The 16,286-nt window shown below is 44.0% G+C and overlaps 1 protein-coding gene across 3 annotated transcripts in view; it reads right to left on the bottom strand.

Moving 5' to 3' along the window:
• ABHD12 (abhydrolase domain containing 12, lysophospholipase) overlaps positions 1–16,286 on the bottom strand; it is a 112,515-nt gene that overhangs the window by 24,501 nt on the left and 71,728 nt on the right. For all 3 annotated transcript variants that reach the window (XM_040429648.1, XM_040429647.1, XM_040429646.1), the window contains exons 2-6: positions 13,084–13,208; positions 8,772–8,877; positions 6,991–7,110; positions 5,785–5,815; positions 3,416–3,461 (exon numbers count right to left, since the gene is read on the bottom strand). In XM_040429648.1, coding sequence (XP_040285582.1) covers positions 3,416–3,461; positions 5,785–5,815; positions 6,991–7,110; positions 8,772–8,877; positions 13,084–13,180 — 400 coding nt within the window. In that variant the 5' untranslated portion in view covers positions 13,181–13,208. The remainder of the gene's footprint in view (positions 1–3,415; positions 3,462–5,784; positions 5,816–6,990; positions 7,111–8,771; positions 8,878–13,083; positions 13,209–16,286) is intronic.

The raw sequence follows: 16,286 nt of genomic DNA, 5'->3' as shown, positions 1-16,286 counted from the left end.
GAGCAGGTTACTTTATCCGCCTGGTGTCCCGGCCGTCAGTCCTGTACTGGGATGACAGAGATTCACTGCCTCAGCAGTCAATGCAGATATTTCTGAACAGGACTTGAAGGATTTCTTTTTCTGGCATTTTATGTCTCATCTCCTCTGAAGTCTCTCGACTCTAAAACGACTCACTGTGTGCTAAACCTACCGCCATCTAGGCAGCGTCCTCCAAAATACTGGAGAGCTTCCAATTTGTCAGCCGTGCAACTATTTTGGAAATAATAATTTATGATTTTGTAAAGGTCTATACAAATAGTGTTCTCCGCCTTGCCTAAAAACTACCTAAATCAGCGGGAGGTGGATGGAGCAGAAAAATGCCTTTTGTTTGGTCTCCTAAAGAGGTTTTCCAGGTTATAACCCTGGTCCTTAGGACGGCCATTCATGTCGGACTGGAAGGGGCTGCAGACATGTGAACCCCCATCAATCAGCAGAATGGAAGGACCATTCCCAGCATCCTGCATATGACTGTGGCTGTGCTCTGGTACTGTGCTCAACCCATTCAAGTGAATGGGCTTGTGCTTGGGTGCACTGCAGTAGTACCAGGTACAGCCATATTTGTATGGACACAGTAGTGAAGAAGAACCGTTGTCACTTTGTTCGGTTTATCAAGAAGGATGTGGAATACATTGATGGCCTATCCCAGTATGCCCAGTCTGCCTACAGCTATCAGCCTACAGCAGGGCATGATGGGATTTGTAGTTTTACAACAGCTGGAGAGCCGCAGTTTGCCCATCACTGGCCTATCCTAAGAGCAGGCCATCTATGTTGTATTCTGGAGTCTCTACTTGTCCATACTACAGAGTTGTAGGTTCTCCTTATGGTATCCCTGTGAGGCAGCATCTCATCCCCTAGAAGCAAAGTCTCTAAGAGAAAGTAGCTCCTTAAAGGGGTTCTGCAGTTCTTTTCATCTGATCAGTGGGGGTCCGACACCCGGGACCCCCGCCGATCAGCTGTTGGAGAAGGCAGCGGCGCTCCAGGAGCGCCGCAGCCTTCTCTCGGTTTCCCTCAGACCCAGTGACATCACAACTAGTATCACTGGCGGGGCTAAGCTCTGTTCACTTAAAGGGCTTCTGTCAGCCCACTAAATATTATTTTTTTTTTTTTTTTTTTTTTTTTTACTAATAATCCCTACACTGCGAGCTCTGCATACATAAGTTAAATAATCATTTTGGTTCAGTAGAATTTGATAAAAAGCTATTTTTAAAATATGCAAATTACCTTGCTACCAGCAAGTAGGGCGGCTACTTGCTGGTAGCAGCCGCATCCTCCGATCCTAATGACGCCCCCTCCGCATTGTGATTGACAGGGCCAGGGAACGGAATCGTTCTCTTCTGACCCTGCCTGTTTGCATTCAAAATCTGGCGCCTGCGCCGCGGCCGTACGTATCTTCAATCTGCGCAGGCGCACTGAGAGGCGGCCACTCGCTCAGCCGCTCCATCCTCAATGCGCCTGCGCCGATGACGTAACATCTACACCCGACGCAGGCGCATTGAGGAGCGAGCGGCCGACTCTCAGTGCGCCTGCGCAGATTGAAGATCGGTACGGCCGCGGCGCAGGCGCCAGATATTGAATGCAAACAGGCAGGGCCAGCAGCGAACGATTCCGTTCCCTGGCCCTGTCAATCCCAATGCGGAGGGGGCGTCATTAGGATCGGAGGATGCGGCTGCTACCAGCAAGTAGCCGCCCTACTTGCTGGTAGCAAGGTAATTTACATATTTTAAAAATTGCTTTTTATCCAATTCTACTGAACCAAAATGATTATTTAACTTATGTATGCAGAGCTTGCAGTATAGGGATTATTAGTAAACAAAAAAAAAAAAAACTGTTTAGTGGGCTGACAGAAGCCCTTTAAATGGAGCTTAGCCCCGCCCAAGCCAGTGATACTAGAACTGAAGAACCCCTTTAATATAACCTGAAATAGAACAGACCACGATTTTCCATAAGATTTCATGTGACTCCTTGAGGAACAATAATCTGCGTCTTAATAGAAAAATCTGAGGCACATGAAGGTATAGGTTAGCCACATCGCAGTCTATGGATACAGATATGCATCGACCTTAAGGAGGTTCTCCAAGATTTAGAGAAAAAAAAACACAAAAGCAGCAAATGTGCTAAAAGGAATAACGAAACCCTCTAAAATATCATGTTGCTCCAGTGTCAAAGTCAGTACAGTACATGACCGCAGAGGCCTTGTCCCAGGGTCCACACAAACACCGGAGCATTGGTGGTGGAGCAGCAGGTGATGTCCGATATGGATGCTGTACGTTTTTTATATTTTATCACAAAAAAACTCAAGCCATGGTCAGCTCTGCAGTAGTATTTCCCATTACATTTTCTGGTGCAATAAAAACACAGGTCACTGTAATAAAGTGAAGTGTGGTGCTCGCGAGCAGACATCTGCAGAAGGAGGTGGTTTCCGGTGATTTGATAGCAATCAATAATGGTTCAGATCAAAATTGCTTCAACTGCATTTCAATGAAAATGAAACTGCCGCGTTGAGCCCTTAAGGCTCTAGTTTGGACTTCAGGACGTGGCACGTTTTTTTTGTCTCTGCATTTCAAAATCTGTGAATGTCTTATTTTCTTCTTCGACACAGCCGTATGTGTTTTTTGTTTTTTTATTCAGGACTATTTTTTTTTAATGGCACCATTTTGGGGTACACCTAATGTACTGTATAATTTTTATACATTTTTGGGGTTGACAGAGTGAAGAAGAAACATCTCATTTCTGGCACTGTTTTTCAGGTTTTGCTTTTATAACAAATCATGCACATGAGCCTCTAGAAGCAACGGGGGCGTTGCCGTTACTCCTAGAGGCTCAGCTCTCTCTGCAACTGTCGTGCCCTCTGCACCCTGATTGAAAGGTCCAGGTGTGATGACATTTTCACTGCCTGGATCGATCAAAGTGTAGAGGGCTCAGCACATGCAGAGAGAGCAGAGCCTCTAGGAGTAACGGTAATGCCCCCATTGCTCCTAGAGGCTCATGTGCATATATTACAACACCATATTTCTCAGCAATGCGGGCTCATATGAACATGGGACCAAGCTTCCGAGCGCACATGTAACAGGTCGGCCAGTTTCATAGGTACAAAGCTGCTGACTGATGCCCTTCAAGTATCTTTTCCAGCAAGTGTTGGGGAACAACAGAGCACAAAAGAAAAGCTGAGATCCTGTTTTGTGTCCTCCTCCTGCAAATAAGCTCCTCAGAACAGAAGAGGAAGCATGTGATTCAGATTTGTACTTGTGCAGATCACATGGCAATTCTATTTTAATTGTAACTTGAAAACTCTGTTTAACCACAGACTTTAAAAAGTCAGACACATGGGATTTTAGTAATGGTAAAGCATTAACACAGAGAAATATCAGTCTCTCACCTCTGTAGTCAAATGAGATTACATGGTAGCCTAAAGAGCTGAGCACCTAAAAAAGGGACAGAAGCAGAGAACCAATATATGATATATGAAAGACCACACAGTTCTCTAATAGCCGTTCTTTCATTCCAGGTACAATCTCACTGCTATACCCATATGTATACAAATAGGGGACTACATATGTACACAAAGTGAACACCCACATTTTATCACCATATCATTCTCAGGTCCAAAATTCAGCATTTTTGACTTCCTTATTTTATAGCAGGCCAAATTCCAATTGTCCGATGCAGGTAATTTAAAAGGTAACCTGCATTGGCTGCAGCTGCCACTAGAGGGAGCATGAGAGTTTACTGCACAATGGTTTATTATTCAGTCCCATATATAACCAGTATGCCATTAATACCTAAGCTCCCTCTAGTGGTGGCTTCAGGTAGAGAGCATGTTCTCTTTTAAATGAATGCATCTGCTTGGAATATGAAGTTATGCACCATCAAAGGCTCTAACCAAAATTAAAACATATAAAAAAAATGAAACAGCACAGAATTTTTAACCTATTTAAAAACACCTTTTTTTTTTTTTTTTTTTTTTTTTTTAAAGGTGTACATGCCTCCATTGTTCTGAGTTTTGAGATTCATGGCTGATTCATAGGCCATCAATATTAGATTGGAGGGGGTCCATCATGCACCACAGCCGTTACCTTGTAGCTCCGGAGCCAGAAGTACTCAGCTCCATCCACTGAGTAGTGTATGGGCCAGCAACTGCAAGCACTCCAGCTGTTCTGAAAGTACGATCCCTGGCATGCTCCATTCAGTTCTATGAAAGTACTGAGAACAGCTGAGCAAGTGTGTATGCTGGCAATTGTAGTTTTACAACCGCTGGAGTGCAGGTGGTTGTTGACCCCTGGTGTAGTAGACTGAGCTGGTTACAGCAGCACTGCTCCCACTGAAGTAAATGGGAGTAATGCTGCAGTTACCAGCTGTGTCCAGTACAGAGTGGACGGACCTGTGTAGTTCTGGAGCGGATTGCCAGCAACTGAGTTATACTATTGATGGCCTGTCCCCAGGTCTTTCCAGAGGCTAGGTCAACAGTATTAAACACTTGGATAATCCCTTTAAAGAGGACCTGTAACTTTCCCCGACATGTCTGTTTTAGAAACTACTTGCATTCCCCATGTAATAACTCTGAGTTATTCTTATATGATGTGGCAATTATTTATTATTCCTTCCAGAAGTTATGAATGAATTGCTACCAGTTTGCAGGCTACTTTCATGCTCGCGTTTTGGGCAGATCCGTTATGGATCTGCAAAAACTGATCCGTTACAATAATACAACCGCATGCATCCGTCGTGAACGGATGCGTTAGTATTACCTGTAACATAGCCAAGACGAATCCGTCATGAACTCCATTGAAAAGTCAATGGCAGATGGATCCGTTTTCTATTGTGCTAGAGAAAACGGATCCGTCCCCATTGACTTACATTGTGTGCCAGGACGGATCCGTTTGGCTCCGCTTCGTCAGGCAGACAGCAAAACACTGCAGGCAGCGTTCTGGTGTCCGCCGCCAGAGCGGAATGGTGACTGATCGGAGGCAAACTGAGCGGATCCTTTTCCATTTAGAATGCATTAGGGCAAAACTGATCCGTTTGTAAGAGCCCTGAACGGATTTCACAAACTGAAAGCCAAAACGCGAGTGTGAAAGTAGCCTTTGCAATGAATGTCCGGATGGGTGTTACCAGTTGGGAAGAGGAGGGGGGTGTCCCTGCAGAGTGTGACACTGCAGCACTGATTAGATAGCGTCAGCGTCAAACTGTGCAGGGACACCCCCCCAACTGGTAACATCCATCTGGACCTTCACTGGAAACTGGCAGCAATGTATTAATTCATTCCAGCAGGAATAATAAATGAATGGCACAACATAGAGTCATAAGAATAGATTCTCCAGAGTTATTACAGAGTTATTACAAAGGGAATGCAATTTAGTTCCTCTTTAAGCAACATAAGAGTCAATTTCTGAAAATCAGCCCAGCCAGCCAGCCTCCATGCCAAATGAGCAGTACAATACTGCTTATACACAACTCAAAGAAGAACCATTCATTAGTCACATGCAGGGTATCCAAGACCTCAGCTACTTGCCTAACCCTGCTTTAAAGCCAGACGCCTACTGACACAGTTTAAGAAACCCGATCATTGCAGTGACCTAACCCTTTGGCTTGAATGAGTCATGTCTCTTCCACAAACCAACTTCACTTCTTGTTTCATGCAGAAGAAAGGTGCACCAGCCCTTTTCATTATTCAGCATCTTCCCTGCTAAAGTTTCTAGGTCAGTTTGGTGGAAATGTCAACTCTCAGGAAACCTAAAATCACAATACCTTATACAGCTGTACTCTGTGGTCCCCTCCTCTGCGGAGAAAAGCAGAAATAGGCTTTACAGCAAAAGGCTACATGCAGTGCATATTGAACAGCAAATTTACCCATAGTGTACAATGGCATAGGAAAATCGGGCAGACTGTTCATGGAATATCATAGTTGACGTCCACACAGTGATCTGCATGACCCCGATATCGAAATACACCAATGCTCACACAGATCCGAATATACTTGGGAATGTACACAGCAAAGCTGCTACATGTGCGGCCTATAAGATGGAGGCAGGGTAGGGTTGCCAACCATCCAGAAATTTCCAGACAGCCCGTAAAAATAGATGACTTTTTTTTTTTTTACTGTGTCTGACTTTTTTGAGGGTGGTGATAATTTCCACCAAAATAATCCAGTCAAGTATCATCATTTTACAGCTCACAGTAAATGCTGGTCATGAGTTATCAGTATACTTAGACATTTATTACTTATATTTAACATTCATTATGGTTTTCCAATTTGTCCGTAAAAAAATATTGTCTGTCCATGATTTTGGGATAAGTTGTCCAGAAAAAAGAAAAATTCTGGATGGCAACCTTGGATAGAGGGAGATGAATTACAATGTTAGGCCGAATGCACACGGCCGTGTTCCGCGGCAGAGAGCGGTCCGTGGTATGCCGGGCTGGATTCCTGTTCAGAGCAGGAGCGCACGGAGTCATTGGTTGCTATGACGCTGTGCGCTTCATGCCGCCGCTGCACTACAGTAATACACTGGTATGATCTATACGAGTGTATTACTGTACAGCAGTGGCGGCATGAAGTGTACGGCGTCATAGCAACCAATGACGTCGTGCGCTCATGCTCTGAACAGGAATCCAGCCCGGCATACCACGGACCGCTGTCGGCCGCGGAACACGGCTGTGTGCATTCTGCCTTAGGGAAAGCATCTGCAGGGAATCCGGGGCATTTTTGCCTGTCCTCCCTATCGGTGTATATTCCCAAGGGTTGGATTTGTTGCAGAAAATTCTGCGACTGACAGTCAGTGCCATTCATCTGAGGCAGCAAGCACATGGATTTCTGCAATTCGGATAAATGGAACAATCACAGACATTTCGGAAACAAAGTCTGACGTGTGTTCATTTACCCATAGGCTCACTGCATTTAAAAAGTAAAAGAACGAAGACAAAACAGTTGTTCAACGCCGAGGAGGAGGATCTTACCGAGTGCCAGCGTTCCCATGTAAGTAAAGGACAACGGGATAGCTTGTAGACATCACTTCTTCATACCATGCTTGGTCTTTTCCCTGAGCGTCCTTCCACAGGACAGCAGGAACAGTGTGCCTGGATTTACAAGGGCTCATTACTTACACTTACTAATACACATTAATGCATGTAAAGGCCGCCATTATTGTAATATTTCTCATAGCCGCCTGCAGAGGCCTCTTTCACATGTCAGCGTTTGGTCAGTGATTTCCATCAGTGATTGTGAGCCAAAACGAAGTCCTGGTGAAATAAACAGAACAGGAGAAATCTTTCCAATATACCGTATTTTCTGCTGTATGAGACACGCTTTTTTCCTTCCAAAAGTAGAGGAGGGAATGGCAGTGCGTCTTATAAAGTGAATAAAAGTGCTCACTAGTATCCAGGACGCAGGGGAGCGCTGACTGTAGTACTGTACTCACCACTCCCTGATCTTCCTCCGGACACCTGTCCTGGCTTCAGGACGCAGTGCACTCTATGACCAGACGTTGTATGCAGTGCGGTCACAGAGAAGACCAGAGCGTGGCGAGTGCAGGAGAGACCACCAGAACTGCAGAGTGGCGGCGGAGCAGGAGAGGTAAGTTAATTCATTTATTTTCAGTTTGACCTGAAGTCTGATGAAGATTGGGGGTCTAATTTAGGGGTCTGTTCTGAGATCTGCAGAAAAATATTTTTCCTCCTCTAAAATCTAGGTGGGTCTTATCATCAGGTGTGTTTAATAATGCAAAAAATACAGTACTTTATTTCCCGGTTTTGGCTCACAATCACTGATGGAAATCACAGACAACCACTGACTGTGTGAATAAGGCATAATAGTACGTAGTGAAATTAGTGCATACATTTTTTCTTACAAGAGACAGTAAAATGCAGGCCAAATACAGTTATCTACTGGCATGCTACGCTCCCGGTGAAAATCTCAACCATGGTTTTGAGTGTCGCAATGGTATTCTTAGTTTATCTGCTTGCTGTCTCATCACATTATATAGCCTACAATGCTAATGCAAGCAAAGGTCTCAGAAAAGCCTGCAGCAAAGATATACAACGAGACAAAGATACAAGTCCAGTAGAAACGGGCAATCACTGCACAGTGTCATTTTTGGTCTAGGGGCGCAGTGTTGTAACCAGATCAGACAAATCTGATTAACACTAAAATATATTCCTCAAAATCACTGTAGTTTAGTTTGAATAGAGAAGTACCGTACTGGTTCCCCAACATATATTTGTACTCAGCAGTCCTGTGAACCACCATTTCAGTCTTTGATAGACCAACATATATGTGCTAGGGAGTTGCTTAAAGGGGTTCTCTGAAGCTTCACCATGGATTCGGTGGTGTGACAGGAAGGTAGGTACTGCTGAAACCCTCTTTTACAGGTTAGCTGAAACAGAGAATTTGGGTAAAGCCGTGGAGAACCCCTTAAAAAGTAGCCATTTCCTAATGCATACAAAAAATAGTGGTAGGTTGTGGTGGCTCACTAGCAAGTAGTTGAGGTATGGTGCTGCAAACTCATATAGAGGGAATCACCCCACCCTCTCTTAAAGGCAAATGTAGTTTTCCTAATGCAGTTGCCTAATCAGAATGGCTCTCTTGGTCAGTGGCGAGTTCTGCATGACTGCAGGCCATTTCAGTGTCAGCATGAGACTTCATAAGTACTAGGTCTACTCACGGCTGTCACCAGTACCCAAAAATCAAGTCAGACATCACATAATCAAATGCATTGATCAGAAACAGAAGAACCTCTTACCAGACACCAATAGAGACATCCTCGTCCGGCTGCAAGTACAAATTAAATGTGTGATTTAACCCTTGATCCTGAGGCCTCTTCAGATCAATAAAGTATGGAAACCTCACTGAAAGACAAGAGAAGAACAACCTAAATTACAGAAGTGGAAGAATCCCAGTGTACTAACTAGTAAAAAGCATATACAATCAGCCGCGTCCAGTTTTCAGCTTGAAGGTCTTAAACCAGTCATAATGTTCGACAACGGGTACAAAAAGGTCTACCAAGTCATATGGACATCACAGGAGTGGGCTCTCTGCTTGGGAAATCCTCCATAAGCGAGAACAGAAAGTCTGTCCTGCTCTCATGGACTTGTACCATCCTTGTGTGATACGTGGAGAAGCCATTGATACGGATGGCCACCCTGTAATACAACCTATCTCCTGCAGAGGTCACTGGGGAAATGTAAGGTGGGTTATGGCTTCTCCCAGCACAATCAACTACTTGATTGGGGTGTTAGGAGCGGGACCTGGGGCGCTTTATAAGTGAATAGAAGGTGTGAACAAAAAGATATTTCCTCAATCATGGAGCCTTTACAGAGTCTACTGAGACAGTAGCGTTGTTAAAGGTTATAAAGCAGGGGCATCCATGCTGATTTCAGATAATATGGGGATTGCCTCTGCCATAGAGGAGTTATTGACCGTGCAAGGAGGGAGGACCATGCTGGATGAGGAGTAATGGATTCTTGGCACAACTAAATCATCCCTAAGCGTCAACAAGGGGAAGGTTATTTCATGACCTCCCTTTTCCTCTGCACACACCCAAAGCAAAGCTTGTGCATGGAATGTGTCTGTAATTAAATCACGCTCCAAATAAAATACAGTATTAGGGTCCATTCACACATTCGTGTGTGTTTTGCGGATCCACGGATCCTCATAACACGGACACCGGCAATGTGCATTCTGCATTTTGCGGACCGCACATCACCGACACTTAATAGAAAATGCCTAATCTTGTCCGCAATTTCAGACAAGAATAGGACATGTTCTATTTTTTTTTTTTCGGGAACGGAAATGCGGACCCGGAAGTGCGGATCCGCATTTCTGGATCCGGGCAGCACATCATCGTGCGGCCCCATAGAAATGAATAGGTCTGCAATTCCGTTGCGCAAAATGCGGAACAGAATTGCGGACGTGTGAATGGAGCCTTAACATGTGGGAAATCAGAAACCTAATTCTGTATTACAGGAGCTGTCCCACAATCGACATTTATCATATACCCTGCATCAAAGGGACGCTTCCATCAGTAAAAGATAGTTTTTCTATAAATATGGAGTTCAAAAATTATAAAAAAAAAAAAAAATTTGGGCTGTTTTACGCCTTAATTTCGGCAGTCCTATGTCATTAAAAAATACTAAATATGGTCTGTAGCAGTCAATAGAAAGATAAAACTCCTGTATAGATGGTCAACCCATGGACCTGCTTCTATGAGTAAAAGATGTTATGTGCTAGTATAATAGTAGCTATAGAATTGGGATAACAGTTTGACAGCTCCATTGTTCCCTTGATAACTTAGATAAAGATGTAAACAGCAGAGCACGGCTTTGATTAGTCTAATGTCTGATGCTATAACCGAGTCACCCCCTCCCTGGCAGAAGTGCCATGCTAGAAGTCTAAATAAAAAGGGGATTAGTCTGAGTTCACATCAGCGTTCAGCCTTTCCGTTCTTCTGCTCTGTCCTACATGCAGGGCTTTTGTCTCCGCGTCAAAAATCTTCCTAACAGACTCCATTATAGCCTATAGCAGGGATGCCCAACCTGCGGCCCTCCAACTGTTGCAAAACTACAACTCCCAGCATTCCCGTACAGCCTACAGCACGGTGGGAGTTGTAGTTTCAAAACAGCTAGAGGGCTGCAGGTTGGGCATCCCTGGTCTATGGGGTCTGTAGGCTCCGTTCGGCTCAGTTATGTGCGAAATCGTCCTTTCCGTTCTTCTGCTCCTATAACGGAGCAGAAGAAATGGAAAGGCTGAAAGCTGATGTGAACTCAGCCTTAAAGAGTCAGGACAGGAAGGAGAATACATGGAATGAGTGCACTCTTCTAAGTTTACCAGGAGTCGCAGCTCAGTCCCATTATTACCAAACTGAAAAGCAGCTTATAACAGTAGGCAAAATAGGAAGATGGTCCGGGTTCTCAATGGACTCAAGACTGTCTGTACTTACAGTGCTGGCACAATGAAGGACAGATGTACCCCTATTTTTCTTTATGTAATCATCTTTGATATCATTGTACAATGGGTTAATTGAAGTTCGGCTCTTTTGGATTGGTCACTAATATTAGATTGCTGGGGGTCCTTGCTGTCTAGGTGCTTGAAGGCATCATGTCGCTCCACATCCTCTGCGTTGTCTACCAGGCAATATACTTTTAGCTGCAGCTATGCTGAGAGCTCAATCCTATTACCTTAAGTGCAACGTAGCTGTAGCGATCTTATAAAAGTACAGAGAAGGGATGGTGGCACCTTCAGACAGCTGGTCTGCAGAAGGGCCGACCCCTCACTGATCTAATATTGATGGCCTTTCCCAACTCCCACATACATGTTCGGTTTCGGTGTTATTCAATGTGCAGAGAGGAGGCGGCTGCTGTCAGACTCCTCTGGCCACAGCTTATTACCTGGAAAAATAATTCTAATAATCTTTATACAGGGAGTGCAGAATTATTAGGCAAGTTGTATTTTTGAGGATTAATTTTATTATTGAACAACAACCATGTTCTCAATGAACCCAAAAAACTCATTAATATCAAAGCTGAATATTTTTGGAAGTAGTTTTTAGTTTTAGCTATTTTAGGGGGATATCTGTGTGTGCAGGTGACTATTACTGTGCATAATTATTAGGCAACTTAACAAAAAACAAATATATACCCATTTCAATTATTTATTTTTACCAGTGAAACCAATATAACATCTCAACATTCACAAATATACATTTCTGATATTCAAAAACAAAACAAAAACAAATCAGTGACCAATATAGCCACCTTTCTTTGCAAGGACACTCAAAAGCCTGCCATCCATGGATTCTGTCAGTGTTTTGATCTGTTCACCATAAACATTGCGTGCAGCAGCAACCACAGCCTCCCAGACACTGTTCAGAGAGGTGTACTGTTTTCCCTCCTTGTAAATCTCACATTTGATGATGGACCACAGGTTCTCAATGGGGTTCAGATCAGGTGAACAAGGAGGCCATGTCATTAGATTTTCTTCTTTTATACCCTTTCTTGCCAGCCACGCTGTGGAGTACTTGGACGCGTGTGATGGAGCATTGTCCTGCATGCAAATAATGTTTTTCTTGAAGGATGCAGACTTCTTCCTGTACCACTGCTTGAAGAAGGTGTCTTCCAGAAACTGGCAGTAGGACTGGGAGTTGAGCTTGACTCCATCCTCAACCCGAAAAGGCCCCACAAGCTCATCTTTGATGATACCAGCCCAAACCAGTACTCCACCTCCACCTTGCTGGCGTCTGAGTCGGACTGGAGCTCTCTGCCCTTTACCAATCCAGCCACGGGCCCATCCATCTGGCCCATCAAGACTCACTCTCATTTCATCAGTCCATAAAACCTTAGAAAAATCAGTCTTGAGATATTTCTTGGCCCAGTCTTGACGTTTCAGCTTGTGTGTCTTGTTCAGTGGTGGTCGTCTTTCAGCCTTTCTTATCTTGGCCATGTCTCTGAGTATTGCACACCTTGGGCTTTTGGGCACTCCAGTGATGTTGCAGCTCTGAAATATGGCCAAACTGGTGGCAAGTGGCATCTTGGCAGCTGCACGCTTGACTTTTCTCAGTTCTTGGGCAGTTATTTTGCGCCTTGGTTTTTCCACATGCTTCTTGCGACCCTGTTGACTATTTTGAATGAAACGCTTGATTGTTCGATGATCACGCTTCAGAAGCTTTGCAATTTTAAGAGTGCTGCATCCCTCTGCAAGATATCTCACTATTTTTGACTTTTCTGAGCCTGTCAAGTCCTTCTTTTGACCCATTTTGCCAAAGGAAAGGAAGTTGCCTAATAATTATGCACACCTAATATAGGGTGTTGATGTCATTAGACCACACCCCTTCTCATTACAGAGATGCACATCACCTAATATGCTTAATTGGTAGTAGGCTTTCGAGCCTATACAGCTTGGAGTAAGACAACATGCATAAAGAGGATGATGTAGTCAAAATACTCATTTGCCTAATAATTCTGCACGCAGTGTATAGCGCCAACATACTCCGCAGAGCTTTACTATCAGAGGGAAAACAAAAAGGATCGAAGGACTGAAAAATTCAAAAGAACACTCACCTAAATTTAAAAAGACTAGCTGAGCTTGTATTGCAGGACATATCTTCACAAGGAAAGGGATGGCTATATAGAGACCGACTAGTGCAAATATAAACATTCGTAATCTGGACCACAAGCCATAGCGCCTATAAAAGAAAGGAAAAAAATAACATTATTCAGCTAATTACTACCAGACACAAACAGGTCACCAGAGCACTCCAACGCTTTCCCTTCCACCAGTTCAGAGGGTCTGATCACTAAATAGCAATGCTCTATGAACGGGATACCCCATGTGCGGAACAACCTATTGCAACGGACTTACCCTTCCATTGCAGCCTCAATGGAGTACAGGGACGGAATATTAACACACCATTGTAGAAACGTAGAGAAACTCCTTCAATAGGTGGGGGTCTGGGGTTACCCAAAAAAAAAGGTTTACTTTAATTTCCACTAAAAGCAGCACTACTCTAGTAAATGAGGGGCACTTTATTTTGTAACACTGAATCATTCCCAACATTCCTGTTATTTAAAGTTGTTGCCCCCTTTTGGATTTTTTTACCCCCTCCTGAGCAGACCTACAAAATAAAGCATACTTACCTGCTCCCCTCAGGCCGCCTCACTCGGGTCCCCCACTGTCAACATCTGACACCGCTGCAGCAATTGACATGACGCAAGGGGAGCAGCTCACCACTGCGGCCAGCGATTGCCTGCAGTAGTGTTACAGCAGATGTTGACAGGGGGACCTGAGAGAGGAAGCCAGGTCCGTGTGGTGGACCCACACAATACTCAAGCTTCTGGAAGATGCTTATAACAGATCTGGGTTAGGGATGAGTGAATCTGGTTCGCCCTGCAATGGATGAACCTGATTTGTTCATCTGCATCGTAAAAATTCATTATTATCCCTATCTCTGTACATGCATTAAAATGTATTGCCTCACATGAGGCTGAGTAAAGATGGCCGCCATTAACGCGAGGCGCACGTGCGCCTTTACTGTAAGTAGCGGTGCATGCATAAATGTATTTCATAACAAATCTGAAGCCAGATTCGTGGCGCACCACAATCGATAACGGATTAACTTATTTTTGCGACGGTTTTAAATTTTTGGGTCCATTGCCTCCCGAGAATGGATGATTGTATCCGCAGAAACTATTTGATGTTCGGACTGTCACCCGCCTTCTATGTAGTAAGTACAGGCTGCCTTATTCACTGCCCACAACCAATCTTGTCTGCACCACGCTATGGTCATGGGTTTTCTTTACGGACACTTTCTCCTGCAGATTACATTTCTTTTTAGAATATTCAATTTAATTCCAAGCCACCAACAACCCTGTAGGGTAATCTAATCACAAGACGATTATGCTGAAAGACCGCACCGTTTTCATCCAGGTTAGAGGAAGAGCTGACAATTATATTGGCCGGTGTGCCGACCATCTAAAGAACAGTGCGAGCCAGGCTGGAACGGTCATTGAAATAAACATGTGTACATGAGGTTTATTGGCACTTTCATAACCCATTTAAGCCATTTCTGCATAATGCAGGGCAAGACCACCTTTATGAAGCATTCATTTTTAGGTTATTATGTTTTCATATTTAATAGCTTGCACGCTTTATTATATGAAATAAAAATAAAAAAAATAATGTTCCTGTGCGTTTCGTACCCACAGCAATCTACTGCAAGAGATGATTTTGCTGCCGCAGTATCGTATGCAGAGTTACAAGTCAGCCAGATCTCTCCTCTTTCAGGGGCTTCGATTGATGCGAGTTGAAGAGAGAAGAGCACGGAGCTCACATCGATCGCCGGTAATTGAGAGGTCACTGCAGCTTAGCACACTACAGAAACGAGTGAAGGAGGACACGTATCGTGCCGTTTCCAATCCCTGATGGACTTACAATATTTTGAGATTTCCTGTCATTCTATAATAAGACTCAGCCAATGAGTGCAGAAAGGGGGAGAAAGCTAGCCGAGAGTTTATGGCTTAAGATGACATTTTATTTGATCAAATAACCTCAACACTGTTAAACCCTCATTAACAAACGACAATTACAAAAAATTATCAATCCAAACGGAGATCTTTCACCCTGGAACATGCATGCTCAACCCACCTGACATTGTAAATGCTATATATTAGGACTGTTGGATTTTCCTTTGAGGTGTTCACTTCACTTACCGTATCTCCTCCATGAAAGTGGAACACAAGGCAAGTTTTCATATTTTATAAAATGGTCATGGGAAATAATTTGGCTGCAAGTCACTAGGCTAGACAGACGAAGCTGCCAAAATGACAAATCCCTCCCCCTTCGCTGACATCACTTCCTACTCTGCAGCCAATGGCTGAAGCTGCATTCCACAGACTTCCTGCTCGGATACTGGTAATTAGGAGAGCTCTCTACTCCATCTTAGTTTGTTCCTCCTGCATTTTGACCAGAATGAAGACCTAAATGGGGAGCAGAGAGACTCAGCAACAGCTGTGGGACTGTTAGGCCTCCTTCACACGACCGTTTTTTTTCCCCGTTTACGGGCTGTTTTTGGCGTTCCGTATACTGAAGGCCTTAGTCATGCCAGATAATGGGGCACCTAGAAACTCGGTCTGTCCCTTCGGAAGACGAAAATATTCAAAATAGCCTTTTATGTTAAAAGGGGTTGTCTCACTAAAAATATTCTACAGTTTTCAAACCAGCACCTGGATCTGAATCTTTTTGTAATTGCATGTAATTAAAAATTTTGCATAGCCACGGAGTTATTTAATAAGGGTGCATTCACATCACCGTTTAGCTTTCCGTTCTTCTGGTCCGCTCAGCCCCATTCACTTCTATGGGGTTGAGCTGCACCTAGACTAAGTTACCAATGAATGTGATGTCACTGGCCTAGGAAAAGCTGAGGGAAGGCTGTGGGGCTTCTGGGAGTGCTGCTGCCTTCTCAAAAAGGTAATCAGCGGGGGTCCTGGGTGTTGGACCCCCACTGATCAGATAGTGATGACTTATCCAGAAAATCCCTTTAATATATGCTCATGTGCAAGTGGTATTAATAGTGAGATGACAATTGGCTATATATGTGAATATATTCAAGGGCAGATGGATACACATGACAGATGGATACACATGATATAGCTAGTTATATTAGCCAAGTGGCACCCCCGGCCGTCATCATGGGTGGCCAAAATTGACACCTGCGACTAAACTAGTTATACTGTAGTTACAAGTGACATGCTGGAATTTGGAGGTG

Source organism: Bufo bufo, chromosome 4 (genome assembly GCF_905171765.1).
Source record: "Bufo bufo chromosome 4, aBufBuf1.1, whole genome shotgun sequence".
NCBI lineage: Eukaryota > Metazoa > Chordata > Amphibia > Anura > Bufonidae > Bufo > Bufo bufo.
Note: the sequence above shows the minus strand (reverse complement) of the source record. Positions and strands in the feature narration are given on the sequence as shown.